The sequence below is a fragment of the Vespa velutina genome, chromosome 11 (assembly GCF_912470025.1).
Source record: "Vespa velutina chromosome 11, iVesVel2.1, whole genome shotgun sequence".
In the NCBI taxonomy this organism is placed as follows: Eukaryota; Metazoa; Arthropoda; class Insecta; order Hymenoptera; family Vespidae; genus Vespa; species Vespa velutina.
Window position 1 is genome coordinate 3,101,300 of NC_062198.1, and position 22,539 is coordinate 3,123,838.

Sequence of the window (22,539 nt, forward strand, 5' to 3'; positions counted from 1 at the left end):
TAAAGTAGCTACTCGTGACCCAGTTTTAATATCACCCATCCAGTGTTATCATACCGGTTTGGAAAACGATTTAAAAAAACGACCTCTTTGATACGCACCTTCTTTCTCTTTTCTCTTTCATTATTTGATATCTCTCTCTTTCTCTTTCTCTTTTTCTTTCTCTTTCTCTCTGTTTCCAATTGATCCTTCTCTTTTATTTATGGCTTTGCGATATGAGAAAAGGTTCCATTTATTTCTGAAATAATTTTTTTTCTTTCTTTCTTTCTTTCTTTATTTTTTTTTCTTTTCTTTTTTTTTTTTTTCTTTTTTCCCCTTTAGTTTAATTTCGCACTGTAGTAATACAGTGGAATTTAATAATAATCGGTATTTGTGTGGAAAATTTGTTTTATTAAATTTCTTCTTCATACAAACGAATGAATGGTCACATCTTTTCATGTTTTTGTGTGAAATAAAAAGAGAAAAAGAGAGAGAGAGAGAGAGAAAATACAAAGATCTATTTTTAGATTTATTTTGTATTTCTTTTATATATATGTGTATATATATATATATATATATATATATATATATATATAAATATATATGCATGTATATTATTGTTATTATCATATCGGGATGTCGAAATATTTCATAATAAAATAATTGAAATATCATTACTTTGATTAACTTTTTTGTTTTTATTATTATTATTATTATTATTATTATTATTATTATTATTATTATTATTATTATTATTATTATAATTTTCATCATCATCATTATTGAATTTTTTATTTTTCTATTATTATTAAATATTATTATCATATAACGAGATATTAAAATAATAAGAAATATTATAAGTTTTGTTAGCAAAAATTAATTATTTCTATCTTGTCATTTTCTAAACCGGAAAAAAAAGTCATAAACTGTGTTAGACTAGTAACAAGTACTGAACTTCACTATATTGTGTATAATGGGTGCTGGATAAAGAACAATGAAAAACGAGAAATAGAGAAGTTAAGGGTGAAAGAAGAAAAAAGAAAAATAAGAAAGCTTGTTGGTTCGTGAGTAGCTTTCCCAAGAGCTTCTTTTCTTAGCATTACGTATCTTGCTCGAAAGAGCAATTAGTTGGCTAATAGATCTCTTAAGATCTTTCGACAGTTTTCGAAAACGTTTTCGACGGCTTCGATGAGAAAGTGAAGATGTATTTACCTATCGATATCCATGAAGTATCGACCAATTGAAAAACTTAATCGATATTTTTTTAATTTCATCAATTTCCGCGATCGTTCTATTGAACTTTATCGTTACCTTCTTTTTATTTAATTTGTAAATAGCATATTTATATATATATATATATATGTGTGTGTGTGTGTGTGTGTGTGTGTGTGTGTGTGTGTGTGTGTGTGTGTGTGTGTGTGTGTGTGTGTGTGTGTGTGTGTGTGTGTGTGTGTGTGTGTGTGTGTGTGTGTGTGTGTGTGTAATTTTTTAATTGAATATATTTTTTTTGAAATGTATATATGATCAGGATCACAATTATATTTCTTTTTTATTTTATTTTTTATTTTTAGAAAATTATTGTATACCCAATCATTAAAATTTGTTATCCTTGCTAAATAGATAAATATAAATATAAATATTATAAATAAATAAATATAAATATAATAAATAATTTATTATAGATATTAAATAAACAGTATTTATATTTGAATATATTACTTTATATTTAATTTAACTTGTACAATCATTATTCATTAATTAAATAGAATATTTATACTTATATCTGTTTGTCAAGATTTCAAAATAAGATAATTATCGTACAGTCAAAGATTAAAATTCGTTTATCTTTATAAATAGACAAATATAATTTACAATATCTAATAAAATAAAATAAAAAGATAGATAACTATTTTTGAAATGAAAATTTATCCAATAACAAAAGAAATTGAAAAGTCGATGAAATGCCTTCAATATTAAAAGAAAATATCAGTATAATAAAAGAGAACAAGATGGAGAGAGAGAGAGAGAGAGAGAGAGAGAGAGAGAGAGAGAGAGAGAGAGAGAGAGAGAGAATATATTTTTTACTTCTATTTCCTAATACAAAAAAACAATATACACACACACATACATGTATATATAAAATTTCAATACTCTCTCTCTCTCTCTCTCTCTCTCTCTCTCTCTATCTCTCTCTCTCTCTCCCTTTCTCTATCCCTCTTATTTTTTTTCTCCTCCTTTTCATATTTATTTTCATCCAATATCAAAGTGGTAGTTCGGTGTATTCTCGAATTTATTCTTCTGTAAAGGCACAACGAACGTCTCTCTACGCCCTCCTCATCCCTTTTCACTCTTCTTTCACCCTTCGCCTTACACGTGACAGAGTTACGAGGCTCATTTTTCGATGTGCCCGTTTCCAAGCGAAGTGTCGCATTGTTCGCCACTCTCATTGCAACGTTTCGCGTTATCGGAGGGAGAAATAATGGAGGGGAATGAGAAAGAAGGGGAAGGACAAACAAGAGAAAAGTGGATAGAAGAAAAATTTTAAGAAAATTACATCGGACTTGTAGACGTTATCCGATATTCTTTCTTTTGTAATACTTCTTAAACCTCTTAACGGAATCAACAAAGAAATTTATATATCCTATATTTGTATATATGTATGATATATACATATATATATATATATATATATATATATATATTTGTCTCAATTCAATTGTAGTATTACTAATACATTATAGGTGCTCTTTATGATTTTGTTATAACAATGTTTCTTTTATATATATATATATAATATTTTACAAAATACAAATAATAGATCAACATATCAGAAATTGATCCTGATATTTCGAATTGATTTTCAGTTAAGCGATGGCACCGTATCGGAAGCGCCTAGGAGAGTTGCCGTTGAGGGTGGTCCAGGAAGTGGAAGGACAACACTTTGCTTACGTTTGCTCTATCAATGGGCAATCCAAGCAGAAGGGCCGGCTTTGGCGTTCATCGTACCACTTCGCGAACTTCGTGGGAGTCCACTTTTAAATTATTTGGCCCGAGAACTTCTACCAAGAACAGCAGCCCTCGGTGATGCCGTGGCACAAGTTTGGCGTACGTTACATCTAATGGAAGACCGAGTCTTGTTTATATTGGACGGTTACGACGAGTGTGTAGGAGGAAGGGCGTCTCTTGGTGATGCAGCTGACCTTTTAGAAGGTCGATTATTCCCAGAGGCAAGAATACTCGTTACCTGTTCGCCTATCAACACAGCAACTTTATCGCCATTGGTACAAAGAAGAATTCACTTGGCTGGTTTAGAATGGCCTCACGTCGAGAGACTCTGCGTAGCATATTTTATTCACAACAATATGGCAGGGAGAGCTTGCGAATTTTTAGAAGCATTGAACGTTCAACCACAACCCGTCAAACAGTTAGGTCAACATCCGCTTGGTTGGATCATGCTTTGTTGTCTTTACCAGGTACACAATTGATTTATTTATTATTAATCATATATAATGGACATGTATATATAACACTGTCGTATTGATTTTTACAAAAAATTTTCATTCTACAGGATTCTGGAAGTTTACCAACAGAAACGAGTGCTCTGATGCATGCTGCAGTGAAGTGTATCGTAAAGAGAAGCCTGGAGCCAGCAATTCCTTACGAAGAAGAGATTCCAGGACACTGTAGGAAACGTTTGGAAGAGTTCGGCAAGGTATCACTAGCTGCATTAAGGGAAGGAAGGTGTTGCTATACCGAAGCTGAAATAAGAGCACGTGGTGGTGGCATTGAAGTGACCAGGCTAGGTTTTCTCACTAAAGGATTGACCTTTGGTCAAAGACGTAAACCGGATCTCTTCACTCCTATTCACGTTGCCGTGGCCGAGTTCCTTGCAGCTTATTACCTCACCTCGGTCGCTCAATACGCGAACATCCTAAGAAGAGAACTCGAAGGTCTACCTTCTGGTATCATAGGACATCTTGCTGGTCTTTTAGGACCGAAGACTCACCTTATTCTTAATCAGCTTTGCCCATTAGAAGTACCACCTAGATCAGTATTCTCTTTATTAAAAGCAGCTGGTGCATCGGACGGTAACGTTTCAGCTGTTTGTCGATTGGTAGGAGCAGGTTCTGGATTTGGACCAGCCCCTAATGAAAAACCACCAGCACCTTTGGTACACACTTCACCTTTAGAACTAGAAGGTTGGTCCAAAATACTCCAAAGCTCGGCTTGTACACTCGAGGCCCTCGAATTGGTCTTCCAATTGGAAAGGGGATTCGACACGAGGTATCTCGATGAATTCTTCGATGCATTAGCCACTAACGAGAGTGTCAAACTCGTTAGGATTACCTCACTACTTGGACAAGAATTCCCTGCCGACGAGGCATTAAGACTCGCTGGACATTTAAAGAGTGTACTTGGAAAGAAGAAACTCAATGATTTCGAGCTTGTCATCACTTGCCTTGAAGAATCCGCACATGACAAGTGAGTTTCCTTTTTATTATTATTATCATTATTATTATTATTATTATTATTATTATTATTATTATTATTTTATTATTATTATTATTATTATTATTATTATTATTATTACTATTGTTAATCTGTTGATAATGTTTTAATTTTATATGCGGATTGCAATTATAATATATTATGTGAAGTATGATATAAATTAAAATTATATAGTTGCAATACGTAACAAAATTTGCAATTATATGATTGCAAGGCTCAATAAAAATTGTAATATCTAATTGCATGATACATTAAGAATTGCAATTTGTGTATTGCAAAATATAACAGAGGTTGAAATTATGCAACAAAAGTTTCAATTAAATATTGCAAAATACATATAAAAATTGCAATATATATATATATATATATAAATTACAATCAGTATATAAAAAATATTATTCATACATTACTAATATCTCTATAATATTTAAATATAATTCAAATAAATTGAAATTATAATATTTAAATTTCACTTAAATCATATAATACGAGGTATTTTGTTAGAAATTAGATTAATCTATCAACTCTCCCTCTCTCTTCCTCTTCTGTCTCTCTCTCTCTCTCTCTCTTTCTCTCTCTTTCTCTCTTCCTCTTTATTTTCCATTCAGTTTAAATCTCGTAATTTCAAATGATACGATCTGACGTTGCAATCTCTCTGTCTCTCTCTCTCTCCCTCTCTCTCTCTCTCCTTCATGACCTCAAGATATAAATCTTACGCTAAAGTTTAATGTTCTCCAAAGTTCCCTTCAGTTCTTCTTCGTCAAAATGCAACGAGTCGTTATATCGAAATAGACAACGATGCAGCAATAATTTCCGATGGGTAATATCCCAAGTTAAAGATCTAGTTTAATACTTGTTTCCATTGATATGACAGGGTAAATAATTCGTAAATATAATATCTATAAGATAATATTATATTTATAGTCAACGTTTGTTTATTATTCTTTGAATGAAATGATTCTATAATAAAATTATTGAGAATGGTATAATAAAAAGATTCTAATTTGTAATACTTTATTAATTTCTTATACGAATATAATCATTATTATTAATTTATATATCAATAGATTAAATCTCAATAACTGTAGTTAAATTGAAAAATGAAAATATTATTATAAATAAATAATATATCTTATTGAAATATATTATTTCTAAATAATTAAATCTCAACAACTGTCGTAAGTTAAAAACTGAAAATAATATAACAAGTAAAAATATTAACGCATGATTTAATTCAGAATATTTTTCATATGAATATGATTAATATGCTATGTATCTCATGACGCACGCACCCACACACACACACACACACACACACGCAGAGCAAATATAACTTCATCGTTCTACACCATGAAGAATCAGACTCGTTATTTCAGTCCAACGAGTTAAAATATTTAAACAATCTCAAAAAAAAAAAAAAAGAAAAAAAGAAAAACTAAAAAAAAAGTACTTCCAAACTTCGTTATTTGCTGGAGTTTCAAGAGCACAGTTTAATTGTAACTAAACGCCAAGAGAATGATTGAGAAAAGAAGTTTCTATGGGAATATAGAAAAAAAAAAAAAAGAAAAAAAAATATGAAAAAAAAAAAGGACAAGAAAAAAAGAAAAAAGAGAAAAAGAAAAAGAAGAAGTATAACGAGAGTATGAATACGTTTGTTAAATTGTAGAAGCAAAAGTGTTGAATGATGAGAATGATAAGAGATAAAGGATGAGTTCGAAGCAAAAAAAAAAAAAAAAAAAAAAAAAAACAGTAGAAGAAGAAGAAGAAAAGGAAGAAAAGAAAGAAGACAAAGAGAAAAGAAGAAAACGGAGAAGAGAGGAGAGAAGTGAAGAGAGTAGCGAAGAAAAAAGAATAGGAGAGGAAAGGAGAGGATATCTGGGAAGTTGCGATAATGAGCCAACAGATATATCGTGAAGAATCTTCTAAATCGTTGGGGCCCTTTTCAGTAGGTACTCGCCTCGAAGGCAAACGGAAGTCAATAGTTCTCTCTCTTTCTCTCTCTTTCTCTCTCACTCTCACTCTCTCTTTCCCTCTCTCTCTCTCTCTCTCTCTATCTTTCCTCTTTTAACCTTTACCTTACAGTACCGACCCCCTGTGAGTTCCGGAGCCACTTACCGATTCTCTAGGATTTGTGTGAGAAAGAACGAATGAAGGAAGAAAATCAGGAAAGAAGAGGCAACTCTATGTGCCGGAGGTCAAAAAGGGGAGAAGACAAACGAAACGGAATCTTCAAACGAGGACCAAGAAGAACAAGCTGAGAGAAACGATAGGGAAGAATTCGTGACGATGATTAAGGAGAATGAGTGGTGGCTAAAGGTGGAGGATGATAGAATGGAATGAAGGTAGAAAGAATTGTTGGAACTGGAAAAGCTTGAAGAAAGAAGAAGAAGAAGAGATACCGTGGTTAAAGATCAGCCTCTCTCTCTCTCTCTCTCTTTTTTTTTTTCTTTCTTAAGATGAAAAACGTCCGACGTGCCTCTTAATTTTCCGCCATCACCGTCAGAAACTAGCATAAAATAAAAGATCTTCTCTCTCCTTCTCTCTTTTTCTTCTCTCTCTCTCCCTCTCTCTCTCTCTCTCTCTCTTTCTCTCTTTCTTTCTTTCTTTCTTTCTTTCTTTCTTTCTTTCTTTCTTTCTTTCCTTATCCTTACGAGGCAGATTTCTTCATTCGCTTTAATCTCTCTGTCACTTCTTATCTATCATCCTGTCTCTCTCGATCTTTTTATCTTTCTCTTACTATGTCTCGAAAATCATTGCCATTGTATATTCCTAATTGTTACATGTGTTATATCGGACAATTAATGAACGGGAAACTCCAATTTGTCTGTTATATTAAATTACACTCTGTTCCCCTTTTTTTCTCTCTTTTCCTGTTTTTCTTTTTCTGCTTTTTACTAGATTAATTAATTAATTAATTAATTAATTAATTTTAAAACTCGTTTACAATTTTCCTTTCTCTTTTTCGCCGAAAGGAAAAACTTTTATAACGTAAAACTTGTAAAAAAAATTATGAAAAAATTAGAAAAAAGTATTCTTTAATAATTACAATCAATTGAAAATTTTATAATTATAATCAATAATGAGTAATATTAAAATGAATCTTAAGAAAAAAAAATAAATAAAAAAAGAAAATAGAAATAAAAAGGGACAAAGTATAAATAAACAGATGATCAAACGAATTATAAATGAAAATATTTTTTTTTCTTCTTCGTATTATTTTGTCGTTTTTTTGTTCTTCTTTTTCTAACTTTTTAATTACAGATTGGAATGTGTTGTGAACGCTTTGTGTCGTGGCCTAAGTCATGCTTCTAATAGCTTGGCACGTTTGGTTCTCGACATGAATCTGTCCGGCGAACAAGTATCACGAATCTGCGAAGCACTTCGTGGCTGCGTTCAAGTACAGGCACTGCACTTGCCCCATTTGGGTTGTGGCTCAGAGGGTCTTGCCTCCGTTGCTGAATTGCTCAAGGAGAGACCTCTTCTTGCTCTTAATCTAGCTGGAAGTTGGGGATCCAAGAACGAAGATCCTTCTAGTTCAGGGATCAGTATGGGTAAAAAATCTCTTTATTTATTCTCCTCAATTCTAATTTCATTCAAATAATCCAATAACTTAATTTATTAATATTGAAAGATAATTGTTTTTTATTATATCTACAATGATTCAAATAATAATTTTCTTTATAACTATATTGTGCTGATGATGATATATTATATATATATATATATATATATATATATATATATATATATATATATATATATATACAATACTGTATGTATTAATGTCATCTTTTTTTTTCTTTTTTTTTCCTTTTTTTTTTTTAATATCAATATAGTGATTATTCATTCATAATGATGAAAATTCAACTTTATTGTGAAAAAAAGTATAAATCGTGATAAATCATCTTAACATAAGATTAAGGTCTTCTACTCAATATATTAGGGAACATCGAATCAATAACGATTTACTTGAAATTTCGAAGACTTAAATTTTAACATATACATACATACTGTATTAATATACTGTTGGTGTTAATATTATTAGATTTTTTTTTTTTTTTTTTTTTTTTTTTTTTTTTTTTTTTTTTTTTTTTTAATAATATCAGACACATGACAATGTAATGATGAAAACTGAATTTAACTATGACATAAAAACAATAACCAGGATATTAATAATGATCCTAACAAAGGTTTATGTCTGTTACTCAGCATATTAGAAATGTTAACTCAATAATCATCAACTTGGAATTAGAGAAACTTAGATTTGAAATTACCTAGAGGACCGATGACACCAGTTTAAATCTGATATATATATATATAGTGTATAGAAACTCCCCGTTGGCGTTTTACTTGCTAACGGACACTTAGAGAGACAACTTGAAAGTTTAACCCTTTTGAACTTTAAGCTATGGATAGTAGTAATAGTGGTATGATAGTAGTGGTGGTGATGAAGCTGGTGTCGGTGTTGATACTGGTGCTTTTGTGCTGATGGTGGTAGTGATGGTAGAACCATTTGCTTCTAGCTTCGAAGCAAATTTTGATCGTGAAACACCAATGAGAAAAGTGCTTCTAGATACGAACGAAAATAATCCGAAGGAAATTATAATCTTGAGAAAAGCGTTGACTAAGTTTTCTCTCTTCCTTTCAGAACGTGTTATATGAGAACTTGGTTCTCTCTTTTTCTCTTTCTTTCTCTCTCTCTCTCTCTCTCTCTCTCTCTCTCTCTCTCTCTCTCTCTCTCTCTCTCTCTCTCTCTCGCTTTCTTTTAGAGTTTCAAACGATCGGAAAAGTAATTAACGAATGAAAATTATTATTAAATTATCGTTATACATAGATATATAATCCTACTTTTATTATCATAGAAAATAATGGTCTATCTTATTTTAGATAGAACGAATAGAAAAAAAAAATAAATCGGCAAAATAATTTCTATTGGAAATATAATTAGGTTCGTTTGTAAATTTCTATTTTCTTTTTTGTTTCTTCCATTATCAAAAATTTTTAATATCAAGTAAGTTCCATAAACATTGTATCATTTGTCTTTACAAATACCTTTTACATGTATACAAGATGAATGAGTGTATTTATAAAAAAAATTTATTTACAATTTCTTAATATATTTCTGAATTATTGTCGATAACATAATCATTGATTTTTCCAAAATCTATTAGTAAACATGATTGCGTATTAAGTAAACATAATTGTTTATAAATATTTTCTACGTACGTACGCAAGCACTATAATCGAGAGATGTTTGAAAATATGTCAAAAAAAAAAAAAAAAAAAAAAAAAAAGAAAAGAAAGAAAAGAAAGAAAGAAAACGAAAAAATGATTTATAATTTTATATAACAAATCTCTAAATAACTTATCACCCTTGCGATTGTTATGATCGTGCAACCGATACGATTTCCCGAATAGGGAAGAAATAGAGAGGCCATTAGGTGAAATTGAAATATCAAAATTCTCCATTTCTCGACAATTCAATGTGTAACAGAATTCCTTTGGTAATAAATATGAGTATTTTGTAGGAGTAGGTTCCTCTCTTAAGGGACGTGAGAACCGCGACGCGAATCGATTCGCACTGCTAGGAATTCGTTTAATATAGTACGTTGAGAAACAAAACGAAAGAGAAACTTATTTCGAAAAGGGAAAGAAAGGGAGGAAGGGAAAGAGTGTGTAAGAGAGAGAGAGAGAGAGAGAAAGAGAGAGAGAGAGATCGATAAACAGAGCGCAGGTTCACGTCCAACATAATTTCCGCTTGCGAATAAGCTATTAATCATCTTTCAGAGAAATACTGCCCTTTCTCTCTCTCTCTCTCTCTCTCCCCCCCTCTCTCTCTCACTTACTCTCTGTCTGTCTCTTTCCATTAGTTTCTCTCTTCGTTAGATCCAGCAAAACTTATTTCTCTTCTCTTTCTTTCTTCATCTTTCTCTCTCTCTCTCTCTCTCTCTCTCTCTCTCTCTCTCTCTCTCTTTATTTATCTGTCATTGTCTCTGTCTCTGTTTCTCTTTATATATCTCTCAAGCTATCTGCAAGCTCATCAGTTTAGACAAATGGGAGTTTGTTCTAACAATTGATGTCATCCGTAATCTTAACATTAACAAATATATGTACAATAAGTATTAAGTACGTATATACTTATGTGTAAGTATGTAAGACGAAGTACTTGTTATATTTATTGCTGACGTTGTTATTACTTGATATTCAATAAAAGTATAAAAAGAGATTTATTAGAGAAAGAGAGAGAGAGAAAGAGAGAGAGAGAGAGAGAGAGAGAGAAAGAAAAATATAAAGATTTTGCTTGATCTTCTCAAATACATAATTAAAATCAAGTGGAAATAAGAAATTGTATCATATTTGAGTAGACATTATTCTATTATACTAATGGAGAAAAAAATTTCAAAAAGATTTGTTAATATAACAAGTGATTTAAATAATAATCTTCAATTACATTTAACAAGGACAAAATAATTTATATTGTTTTCAAATCATTAAGATACACTTGTACGTATATAATCTATTTAATCATAATAATCGACGATTTAGAAATTTATATCGTTCGAGTTTACAATTGAAAATAATTATTTATAATATATGTATTATAAATTTAATAATACATTCACATTATTATTATTATTATTATTATTATTATTATTATTATTATTATTATTATTATTACATACACGAATAATTGATAACTGTAATATTGTCAACATTTAATGGTAATTACTATTATCATTGCTAAATTTATGATAAAAATCTTTGACTAGTGACTAGTAGTGGCGTTGAAGATTATTTGTTTAAAAAAAAAAAAAAGGAGAAAAAAAAAAGAAAAAGAAAAAAGAAAGAAGGAAAAAAAAAAGGAAAAAAAACTCGATAATAACATTAATATTTGATAGAAAACTTTGCCATAACGTTCACGTACGATACTAGACGTATAATTTACTCACTTGAACCATTTTCCTTTGGGATCTTTGTCGTTAATTAATCGAGTCAACTCGGACAACCCGGATGAAAGGGCAACGGTTCATATCGCTGAGAGTTTAAATCGTTTCACCACTCTCGATGCACTTTCTATCAAGCGACGAAGGTACTTTCTTTGTACTCGTCAAGCCATCTTCTTTTTTTTTCTACGCTTTATTACTTTCCTGCCTTACGCTCCATTAACAAATATGAAACGTAAATTGGACGACCAAGCGTAAACGTTTTGTATTCCCTTCATCAAAGAGAATAAGAGGGAAAGAGAGTAAGAGAGAGAGAAAGAGAGAGAGAGAGAGAGATAAAGAAACAAAAGGGATTGTTTTCTCTTTCTCTCTCTCTCTCTCCCTCTCTCTTGCTCTCTATCTATCTATATATCTCTATCTATCTCTATCTATCTCTATCTCTATGTCTATCTCTGCTTCTATCTCTTATCTTTTTCTTTCCATCTCAGAAAAATGGGTCAATGTTCATCTGAATTTATCGAAACGCCTCAGAGTCGTAATATAAATTATATTCACCCTCGTCTTAAATCTCTTGGTAAACTTAGCCCGTGGGAAAATTCTAAGAGCATAAAAATTTCCCGTTCTTCTATAATAATATTCACGTTCTGCCAACGCTAATAAAAGTTAAAACTCATTATTCTGTCTCGAAAAGTTTACCAAAGGAGAACTTTTCTTAAGCCACGACAAGAGAATTGAATTATTTGATATATTTAAACTATAATATATTCACAAAATCAATATTGTATAATTGTTAAATAATACAGTATAATTTTTTATTATTATTATTATTATTATTATTATTATTTCGAATTAATAAAATTGTTAATCATTTTTTGTTTCTTTTAAATATAAATAATAAGTATTAACTTGTAACATGTTCATATATGATAGTTCTTATGAACTTCAATTTTAATATTTTCTCTGTTCAATGAACGAAATAAGTGACGTCAAATTTCTCCGAATTATATGAATATTTTTCTTTTTTTTTTTTTTTTTTCAAAATTAACAATATCTATTGTTATCACGATGACATGAAATTCCTCAGAATTAATTTAAAAATTTTTATCACTATTAATAATAATAATAATTATTATTATTATTATTATTATATATACATTTCTCTTTTCAGTATAACTATTCGTTTTGTGTTGATATCAATTAGTTCGAATTTAATTCAATAAATTTGTATATCACGTTAATATACTATATTGATCAATAATCATTCATTTCTCATAACATGTAATTTAAAACAAAAAAAAAATTAATATAACATTAATGAAACATTTTATCTTTTACAACTATTTAAAAAAAAACATATTTTTCTTTTCTTTTCTTTTTTTTTTTTTTTTTTTTCTTTTTAGGTTCAGGTTCCGGATCTGGTAGTAGTGGATACGCCTCAAGTATCCTCGGCACACTTCCCTTAAATCGTTGCTACTCTTCTTTACCGCGCGGTGCTTTGGCAGCTTATGGAAGTTTAACCAGGCCAGCAACCTTACCAAGATTACCTTTTGGATTGGGTCTCGGCCTTGGTCTTAGTCCAACGATCGCTCATGGACATGGACATGGTACTGGTAGTACTACTGGACCTACCAGTTCTACTACTACTGCTTCTACTTCAACAGGAAACGAAAATGGCACTGCTACCGGAAACGGACCTTTGCCACAAAATGATAGTAACGGCAGTAGCAAGCGAAATAGTGACAGTGTACTTTGTCATCGACCACCTCTTATGCATCCATTACCAACCTGTGACATCAGCAGTCACCAGGGTACCGGATTTCATGAGATCTTCAATGCTATTAGGTAAATATATTTATGATTGTTTGAATTTATTAGTTTTACTTTTTGATAATAAAATTGACTTGTTATTAGAGATTATTTGCTTTAATAAAAGATTCAAATGTAACATTTTATTTGATTTAATTGACAAACGATCAAAAAACATCATTTATTGTTTTAATGTTATTCCTCCCTTTGTCTAGTTAACGTTAGATTATTATTAATTATATTATAACATAACATGTTATCTTTGTTTAAGTTGTATCTATCAAAAAGACCACCTAATCATCTTAGAGTTCTTGTTAATCGTTACTTAATGAAGAGAGAAAGGATACCTTAATAAACTTTACTGTTTGATCATAGTTTTTTTATAATATCTCTTGACCAGAGAAAGTATCTTTATAATACTATTCAATTAAAAATTTCATTAACAAATTATCGGCTGATGCAAATAGAATATATAATCTATAAAATAGAACCATAATTTCTTTATAATTTTTTCCTCGGTAAAATAGAATATTAGGCTTAACGAATTCTTTCCTTTTTACAAATAAGTACAATCAAGGCCGACTCGATAACGATCGAGAAAATGGGAAGAAACGATTCTCCTCTTTAGCATAATCGTGGAATATTACGCGATTCAATTCACTTTCAGTTCACACTTGCGTGGTAGACTTCTCTGTCAATGCGTTTCCGTAATTTGCGTAATTCTGAATATTGTATGATCGGGGACATAATAATATATATATATATATATATGGTGGAATAATCAGCATATATAATTTACAATTAGTAAAGCCTGAATGATTATGCATTTAATATATGTATGATAGCTTTTTTAATGTATATATATGATCGAAATGTAAAATTTTTTATTAATGACTATAATTTAAGAAAATTTTATTAAATCTTTCTTAAATCCGTTAAAATGTTTATTATTTATAATATATTATTGTTATTTTATACGTTAAAATCAATTAACGAGTAACGTTAAAATATCAATAATTAAATGTCAATAATTCTTTTCTAATTTTTTAAAGATATCAAAAATAATGAAAGTAGAGAGATTTATTAAATAATATAATTCTATGTATAATGTCGAACGAAGCGAAAAAGCTAAGGGAAAAATATATGTATAGTATGACATAGTTCCATCATAAAAAAATCCACACCCTTTCGAGTAACAATATCTGAACAATAAGATCGCCCCTATATTTCTCAACTTCCATTATTCAACAGTTTTCTGATTTCTCACTTTTTTTTTACGAGAATCGAGATCTTTACGCAAAAAAAAAACGCAATTTTACGACGACTTAAGGATCTTTTCGAAAAAAAAAAATTACTTTCTAATACATCAGTAATTCACAAATCTATAGTTCAATCTATCTGTCTATCTATTTCTCTTTCTGTCTTATAATTATACGAGTAATGATATTAGACCAATGAGATATATGTACTAATACCAACGTGACTAATTTTGTATAGCTAATTTTGTATATTCGTCCTTCTTTTTCCATTATTATTCTTTTCTCAAAACTGTAAAGATCTCAGGAATCTTTGATTATACGAAAACTTTCGTCATGGAATTTTTACCTGATCTCTAATTTATTAATTAAAAGTTTAATCTATTGAAGGACAATATGATGTCATTTCGATTTTCGCGAAGTCTTTTCTAACAATTTGACTTTACGCGCTTTTATTATTCTGAATTTTAATCGAGTTATAATTAGTTCATAAAAAAAAAAATATATATATATATATATATATATATATATATATCGTCGATCATTCCAATTTTCTATTTTTTACTTTTTATTTTCTATTTTTGGTTTTTGTTTTATCTATACCAATTTGATCGAACAAATGTTTGAGAATAGTAAGTGATAGTATTTCGTAATTAAATTCAATCGATGACAATTAATTTTTAATTAGTTTTGTAAACTTTGAAAAAAAAAAAAAGAAACAAAGAATTACGTAAAGATATGAGAACGATTTTTTCGACAAATAAATTTGATCGATTTTATTATTTTGCTTTACTTATTTCATGAAAAAAAAAAAAAAAAAAAGAAAAAAGAATAGAAATAATTTGCAACGAGTAATAAAAAGTAATCTCAAAACTACAAGATAAATTTTTCAATGAGAAGAGAACATTTATATATATGTATATATATATATATATATATATATACATGGGCACATATTATTTTTAATTGCAGCCACGTATTAATTGAAATCAATTAATTTTATTCTCATGTAAAAATATGAAAATTAAAATTTTACTATCTTTGGAAAAAAACGAAAGATAAATATTCATTAATAAGAACCAATTCGTTTTAGGATATTAAAAATTAGTCGTCTTTGAATTGATTGAAACAAATTGCAAAAAAAATTTTTTTTGTCGAGCATTTGACCGTCAAACGAATCACAAGCATGGCTCATTCATAATTACAAATCGTATGATATGTTTTTAATTAAAAACGAGCACCAGCTGGCCTGGACCGTTTTACTTCCCATTTTTCTTCTTCTTTCTCCCTTTTTTCCCAGGCCTATTCACTTTTGTCTGTCCCAATGAGAATAAATTGAATCTTTCAGGGAAAAGAAAAGAAGGAAAAAAAAAAAAAAAATAAAAAAAATAAAAAAAAAATAAAAAAAGGAAAAGAATGTTCACAGCGTTATTTCAACCTGGTGGGTTTACGCGTGCTTTACATTCCACACGTTCACGTCTTTCATTAATTTTCTCCTTAACCTTTTCCCTCTCTGTCTTTCTCGTTCTCATTTTATCATTTTTATTATCAATGACACCTATATCGATAGCATGCATCTAAAATATATTCTATTTTTTGCCAAAGCATTTTTTATATGTAACATTTCATATATATAAATTTAATTATGATTATTATTGTTTATTAAGAGTTGAATATGAAGTATTATAAAATTTACAATAAATACCCAATTATTTCTATTTTATCTCTTTTCTTTATATATATATATATATATATATATATATATATATATATATATATATATATGTATAAGGAATAGGAATGGCGTCTGTGTGTGTGTATGTGAAATATTTTTTGTATTAAATCATTATACAAGAAGTCGATTAAATCAAATTTTACATATAGCTTATTTAAAGTTAAAAAAAAAAAATTTTAATATTAAACTGATCGTATAAAATATTTCGGAACAATTAACGTGAAAAGAGATTTATTATGTATAATTTCGATCAGACGAAAGAAATCACTTAATTGTAAATTGTTTGATATTAAACATTAATTATATTATGCTTTTTAAAGATATTTATTATTAATGCTTCATATTAAACATTAATCATATTTTATATATATATATTCTATCTGAAAAACATGTAATATTAAATATTATTAAAATGATAAATGTAAATCAATTAAAGAAAGTTCACTTTTTTTCATACATACTCTATAACAAATTGTATATAAAATGCAAATAAAAATTATTAATAAATATAAGATGTCATGGATGTTTGTCTAGATACTCTTAAAAAAAAAAAAGAAAAAAAAAACGATTTATTTCACTGGATAGATCATGGCAATACGCTATTTATGATATTAGTTCACACGGTAAATCACAATGATAGGGGAAACGAGATGCTTCTCATTCGATTTTTACAGCCGATTGGTGTTAATAAGATAAACGATTATACGGATCATTGATCGTGACTAAGCTTAACTGGAAGATATCAAAAGCTACGTTAACTTTTATCGATTATATTCGATAATATTTGATCCAATTAACATGACAGAAAATATTACTGATTATATTTTAACTTTTCCTTTATCACAAATAATAACATATTCTAATCTCCAACTTTAACGATGATTTAAAGTTGTAGAAGTTTTAAATTAAAATGATTTTATATTTAACAATCAATAATAACAATTATGATAATAATTATAATAAATTGTCTAATAATTTCATATATATATATATATATATATATATATATATATATATATATATATATATATTAATTAAATCCAATTGTCAAAATGTATCAATCATAAATTGCAATAAATCTAATAGCCATAGGTAAAGAAAAAAAAAGAAAAAGAAAAGAAAAAATACGTTTACTAATCAGAAGAATAATTCATTTTGTTTACAGAGAGCCAAGCTGTAAGCTGAGATCATTGAACGTGTCAAAATGTCTTTTGGGTGGTTTGGATGCTGGCTGTTTAGGAGAAACGATAAGAAAAGCGCGATACTTAGATGCTCTTAGAGCAGCCGGTGCTTCGAAACCAGCTGATGTGATGCCTCTTGTCCTGGCCTTGACAGAGGCACCTTGTCTTCAACTTCTTGATCTAGCAAGTCCAAGACTAGCCCTTGATGATCATCCATCTAGACTTCTCTGTCAAGCACTGGCCAGGAATACAACTTTAAAACTTCTCAGTCTTGAGGGTTGGACCTTCAGAATAGAAGTAAGATTGTTTTGCTAATCAAAATTTATAATATTTTGTTTTTATTACGTATATAAAATTAATCAATGAAGCGTTTGTTCAATTCGATACGCAAGATATACCGATAATATAGAACTCATTCAATTTTATATATAAATTTTGATCTTTTCGACAGTATTATAGATTGTCTTTTGAATAATTTCTTTTTCTTTTTTTTTGCTTTTTTTTTTTTTTTTTTATATTAAAAAAATATACTTTATTACAATGCTAGAAAATAATCCATTATCGACATATAATACTTTATTAATTAATTTTTATTCATGACAAAGGCAATGAGAATTAAAAATCTAATTTACTTAATTTTTATTCTTAATGAAGAAAAAACATCAAAGCAATTCGTTAATTAGCCTGAAGAATGATCAAATTTAAACGAAGAAAATACGAAGATCAACGAAAAGGAAGTTCAAAGATATGTCTTTGAAAAAGTCGTTAAAAAGTTAGATGATTAAGTAAATTTATAGTTTCTATCGATAGCACTACTTGCTACTTGAGTTCTAAACTTTCCTCAAAAGGTTGGAAGAAATTTTAGAGAAGTTAAGTTCGTTAGACGTTTCAAATGCGCATTCTTAACGTCCCACATAGATTTACGTTTGCTTTTAGCATCAATTTTTAACGAGTTCGAAAACAATTGATTTTCTATCGATTATTGTATAAAAAAGAAATTAAATTATACTTTAAATGATCCAAGCAAAACAAAAACAAAACAAATTGTTCGTTTATTATTATTATTATTATTATTTTTTTTTTTTTTTTTTTTTTTTTTTTTTTTTTTTTTTTTTTTAATAATATCATATAATATAAAATAATGAAATAATATTAATAATAATAATACTAACGAATATTATTTTTAATTTGACTGTGATTATTATTTTTTTTTTTTTTTTTTTTTTTTTTTTTTTTTTTTTCATATATATTTTTTAACATGATTCATTTATGATTTCGAACGTTTTAATTTGTTGTATGAAATAAATAAATAAATAAAAAAAAAAAAAAAAGAAACAATTATGGAAAGTATCTCTTTGTATGTATTATTGTATTCGAAATGTTATCACCAGAGATGAGAATTCTCGTTTAAACGAATGATATCTACACACATATTTATATATGTATATATGTATGTATATATGTATGTATGTATATATTTCTGCATATAGGAATCCGAAACTCTAGCGGTATTCTCAGAGTTACTGAGGTACACAAACGTGAGGGAATTGAGTCTATGTAATGCTCGTCTCCACCTGGCAGTCCACGAAGGTCCTCTTGCGAGATTAGGACGTCGTGACGATGCTGGTGCCGAGTTACTACGAGCTGCACCTCCTCCAGCTTGTCCTGCTATCGTCTTTCTCAGATTGGCTGGATTCCAGGTTGGCTTTTAATAATAATTAATTTCATAGAGATAAAAGAGATTCTATTGATCTATAAATTCCAACATTTATTTATCTTATGCCAATGTTCATTTGCAAATATTCGATATAGATATTAATAATATATAATAATATAATAAATAAGAGAAAAATATATTATATCGAAAGAAAAAAAAAAAAAAAAAAAAAGAAAAAGAAAAAATGATGATCATATTTATTGATTATTATTATATGATGACAATATTTTTTTGAATTATAATTATAATCTTGTTAATAAATAATATCAAGGTAAAATCTATGATAAAATTTTTGTATGAAAAAAATTTCTATATATCGGATATGTGTAAATCCTATGGTAATAGAATTGTAATTATATTAGATAATACTTAATTAATAATTAAAATGAAGATAAGAAAAACGGATTTAAACGGAAAAATTTTTATAACAAGATTATTTTTAATTATTACGTTATAAACTTCAATATATGACCATTAATTCTGATTTTAGGTGACGGTAAACGATCGGCTGGCATTACGCGGACCTCTACTACTTCCATTCTTAGCAGGCTTCACCGGTTTAAGCGAATTAGATTTATCGTTAGACAAATCGGCAATAGGAGGTAGCAGTGGATCTTTATTATTTATTGACGATAAAATACTCCAACAATTTTTTGCTTGTCTCTCTTCACACTTTCGCAATTTACAATCACTAAGAATCAGTTTTTGGCGTATCAGTTTAGAGGACAGCGAAAAAACGATGCGTCAAATAGCAAAGCATTTAAAAATTTGTAATTTGAGTTTTCTTAAAATGAATGGCTTAATTGTCACCGACAGCGCCAAAAAAACACAAATGGAACATGTTTTTCTTCAAACGATTATTATGAATCTTCAATATCTTACTTGGCTTTGTTTAGATGGTATCGAATTAACAGAGAAACAAGCATCGAGTATTGGTAAATGTACGAGAGATCGTTATACAGGCAACTGTTTTGAGATTAGTGCTAAAGATGTTAACGTAAGATCAGTCAAAGCTTTGGTAGCAGCGATTGAAGAAGGTGGTAAAGCTGAGGTAGTTTATACCGGTGGTTCCAATTGTCGATTAAAAATTACTATGTTACAGAAGAGCGGTAAAAGCAAGAAAAAATGAATCCAATAAATGAAAAGGAACAAGAGTCAGAACTGAAAGCAAAAAAAAAAAAAAAGAAAAAAAGAAAGAAAAGAAAGAAAAAATAATAAATACCAGGTTGAATCCTGTCAAAGTAGAATGTTCCTAGCAAGGCATATTAAAAGAAAGAAAGCTACTATTATTAGAATAGGAGAAAATAAAAAGTGAGTTGAGGAATAAGAGAAGAGATACGTATATTGATTTTTAGGTTTTTTTTTTTTTTTTTTTTTTTTTTTTTTCAAGAGTACAGCCTTTTTTCAGCAAACAACTTTGTTTAGATTTTCATTTGTAAAGATGGATAATACACAGGAGATAAAAATTGGGACCAGGATCTCCCAGTCCTTTGTAGAACAAATGCTTATAAATTACAACGTTGATAATGATAATGATGATGATGATGATGATAATAATAATGATGATGATGATGATGATGATGATGATGATGATGATGATGATGATAATGATAATGATGATGATGATCATGATGATAATGATAATGATAATGATGATGATGATGATGATGATGATGATGATGATGATAATGATATGTCAAAGTTTGGATTAGAATAGAAAAAAGGGAATGATTTAGATTCGCTACTAGCTTTGCTCTTAGTCCTTTAACAGTATTCATTTTCTTGAATTATTCAAAGATATTACTATTATGGGCTAATTATTTGATAAATAAAAATATAAATAAAATAGACTTTGTCGAGAAAAGAAAGAAAGGAACATTTGAACTCGAAGGCTTTCATTAATCATCAAGATGAAATTTTCTTTTTGCTGTTTCTATTTCTTGTCAGAAATCATAGCTTAATGATCGTAGCAAGACCAAAATTAATAATAATATATGCGTCTTATTTTCTCGATTGGAATGTTTATTAAAGAAGAGGCTGTTGCGACTGCGATAATTATTACGTTCATCGTTGTTAGATGGATTGTAAGATACGACTCAGAGTAATATATTATTATCACTAGTACATTATATCGTCGATATTATTAAATGTTGTATATGGAAGTTATGATTAAAAAATTTGACAAAAAAAAAAAAATAATAAAATAAAGAAAGAAAAGAAAAATGAAAGAGAGAGAGAGAGAGAGAGAGAGAGATTAAAAAAAAAAAAGAAAAAAAAACAGGTTTAAGGCAAGTAACATATTGTTGGAATTTTAGAGAAATTTTATATTATAAATTTTAACCCTAACAAATCCAAGATAGATATGAGAGAGAAAGAGAGAAAATAAAAAAGTCGATAAATTGTAATTTTATGAAATATATATATACGACGATTCATCTATATGTACAGTTACGAAATATATCGTTCGAAGAAAAAACTGCCAAATCAAGTAATAGAATTAACACATAGTTAATAATTATTATAAATTGTTGTATTTCTGCGATATTTCAGAAACGCTAATACAAGATTAATAATTCTCAATATTTGGCTTAAGTATTCGACCATCTGCGTAAAAAAACGCACAAATTATACTGCCATAAATCCTGATCTGTCAAAAAGAAATTTTATTAAAAAAGAAATCAAGAAAGATCAAGACAAAAACATAGGAAAATAGTAAATGATGTACAACATAACCTACAATTGTTTTTCATTCAGCTTAGTCAGATTTTCTTCTCAATATGTTTCTTCTTATACTTTCATACGAATAATTTTATAACGGTAGGTCATTTACTTATCGTTAAATAAACACACACACACATATATATATAAATATATATATATATATATACACGCTCGTTATTATTCTATTATGTAGGTAGTAAACATTTTTCTATTATCTGCCACGTACAAAACACCATTAATAATTATAACGTTAAGAAATAGCGAAAAAAAAAAAAAAAGATATCTTTTCGGATGTTACATGTCATATTTGTGGGCCTACTTTACGACAAAAAAAGAAAGAAAGAAAGAAAGAAAGAAAAAAAAAAGAAACTAATTAAATAAGTAATCGTTTTGACAAGATCTACTTTACCGTCGGTACTGTCGGTAAAATCGTTACCGTACGTTACACGTTATTATCTGTGAAAATTATTTAATAGAGATTTAACGCTATTGAAACTTCAACGTGCGAAATCAACTCGAAGTAATTTTATTATAAACCTTTATGTATTTATATGTGTATACATATCCTCTAAAATAAATGTAATACGTATTTGAGATTATATGTATGTACGAATACAAACTATATATATATACACAACAACATAAACACACATACATACATATATATATATATATATATATAAATTTATATATA

General features: G+C 28.5%; 1 protein-coding gene across 3 annotated transcripts in view; it reads left to right on the forward strand.

The window, feature by feature from the left end:
• Positions 1 to 22,444, forward strand: part of LOC124953158 — a 175,847-nt gene extending 153,403 nt beyond the window's left edge. For all 3 annotated transcript variants that reach the window (XM_047504122.1, XM_047504123.1, XM_047504124.1), the window contains 7 exons: positions 2,841 to 3,449; positions 3,545 to 4,458; positions 7,747 to 8,036; positions 12,830 to 13,271; positions 17,392 to 17,704; positions 18,898 to 19,107; positions 19,615 to 22,444. In XM_047504122.1, coding sequence (XP_047360078.1) covers positions 2,841 to 3,449; positions 3,545 to 4,458; positions 7,747 to 8,036; positions 12,830 to 13,271; positions 17,392 to 17,704; positions 18,898 to 19,107; positions 19,615 to 20,253 — 3,417 coding nt within the window. In that variant the 3' untranslated portion in view covers positions 20,254 to 22,444. The remainder of the gene's footprint in view (positions 1 to 2,840; positions 3,450 to 3,544; positions 4,459 to 7,746; positions 8,037 to 12,829; positions 13,272 to 17,391; positions 17,705 to 18,897; positions 19,108 to 19,614) is intronic.
• Positions 22,445 to 22,539: the final 95 nt, after the last annotated feature.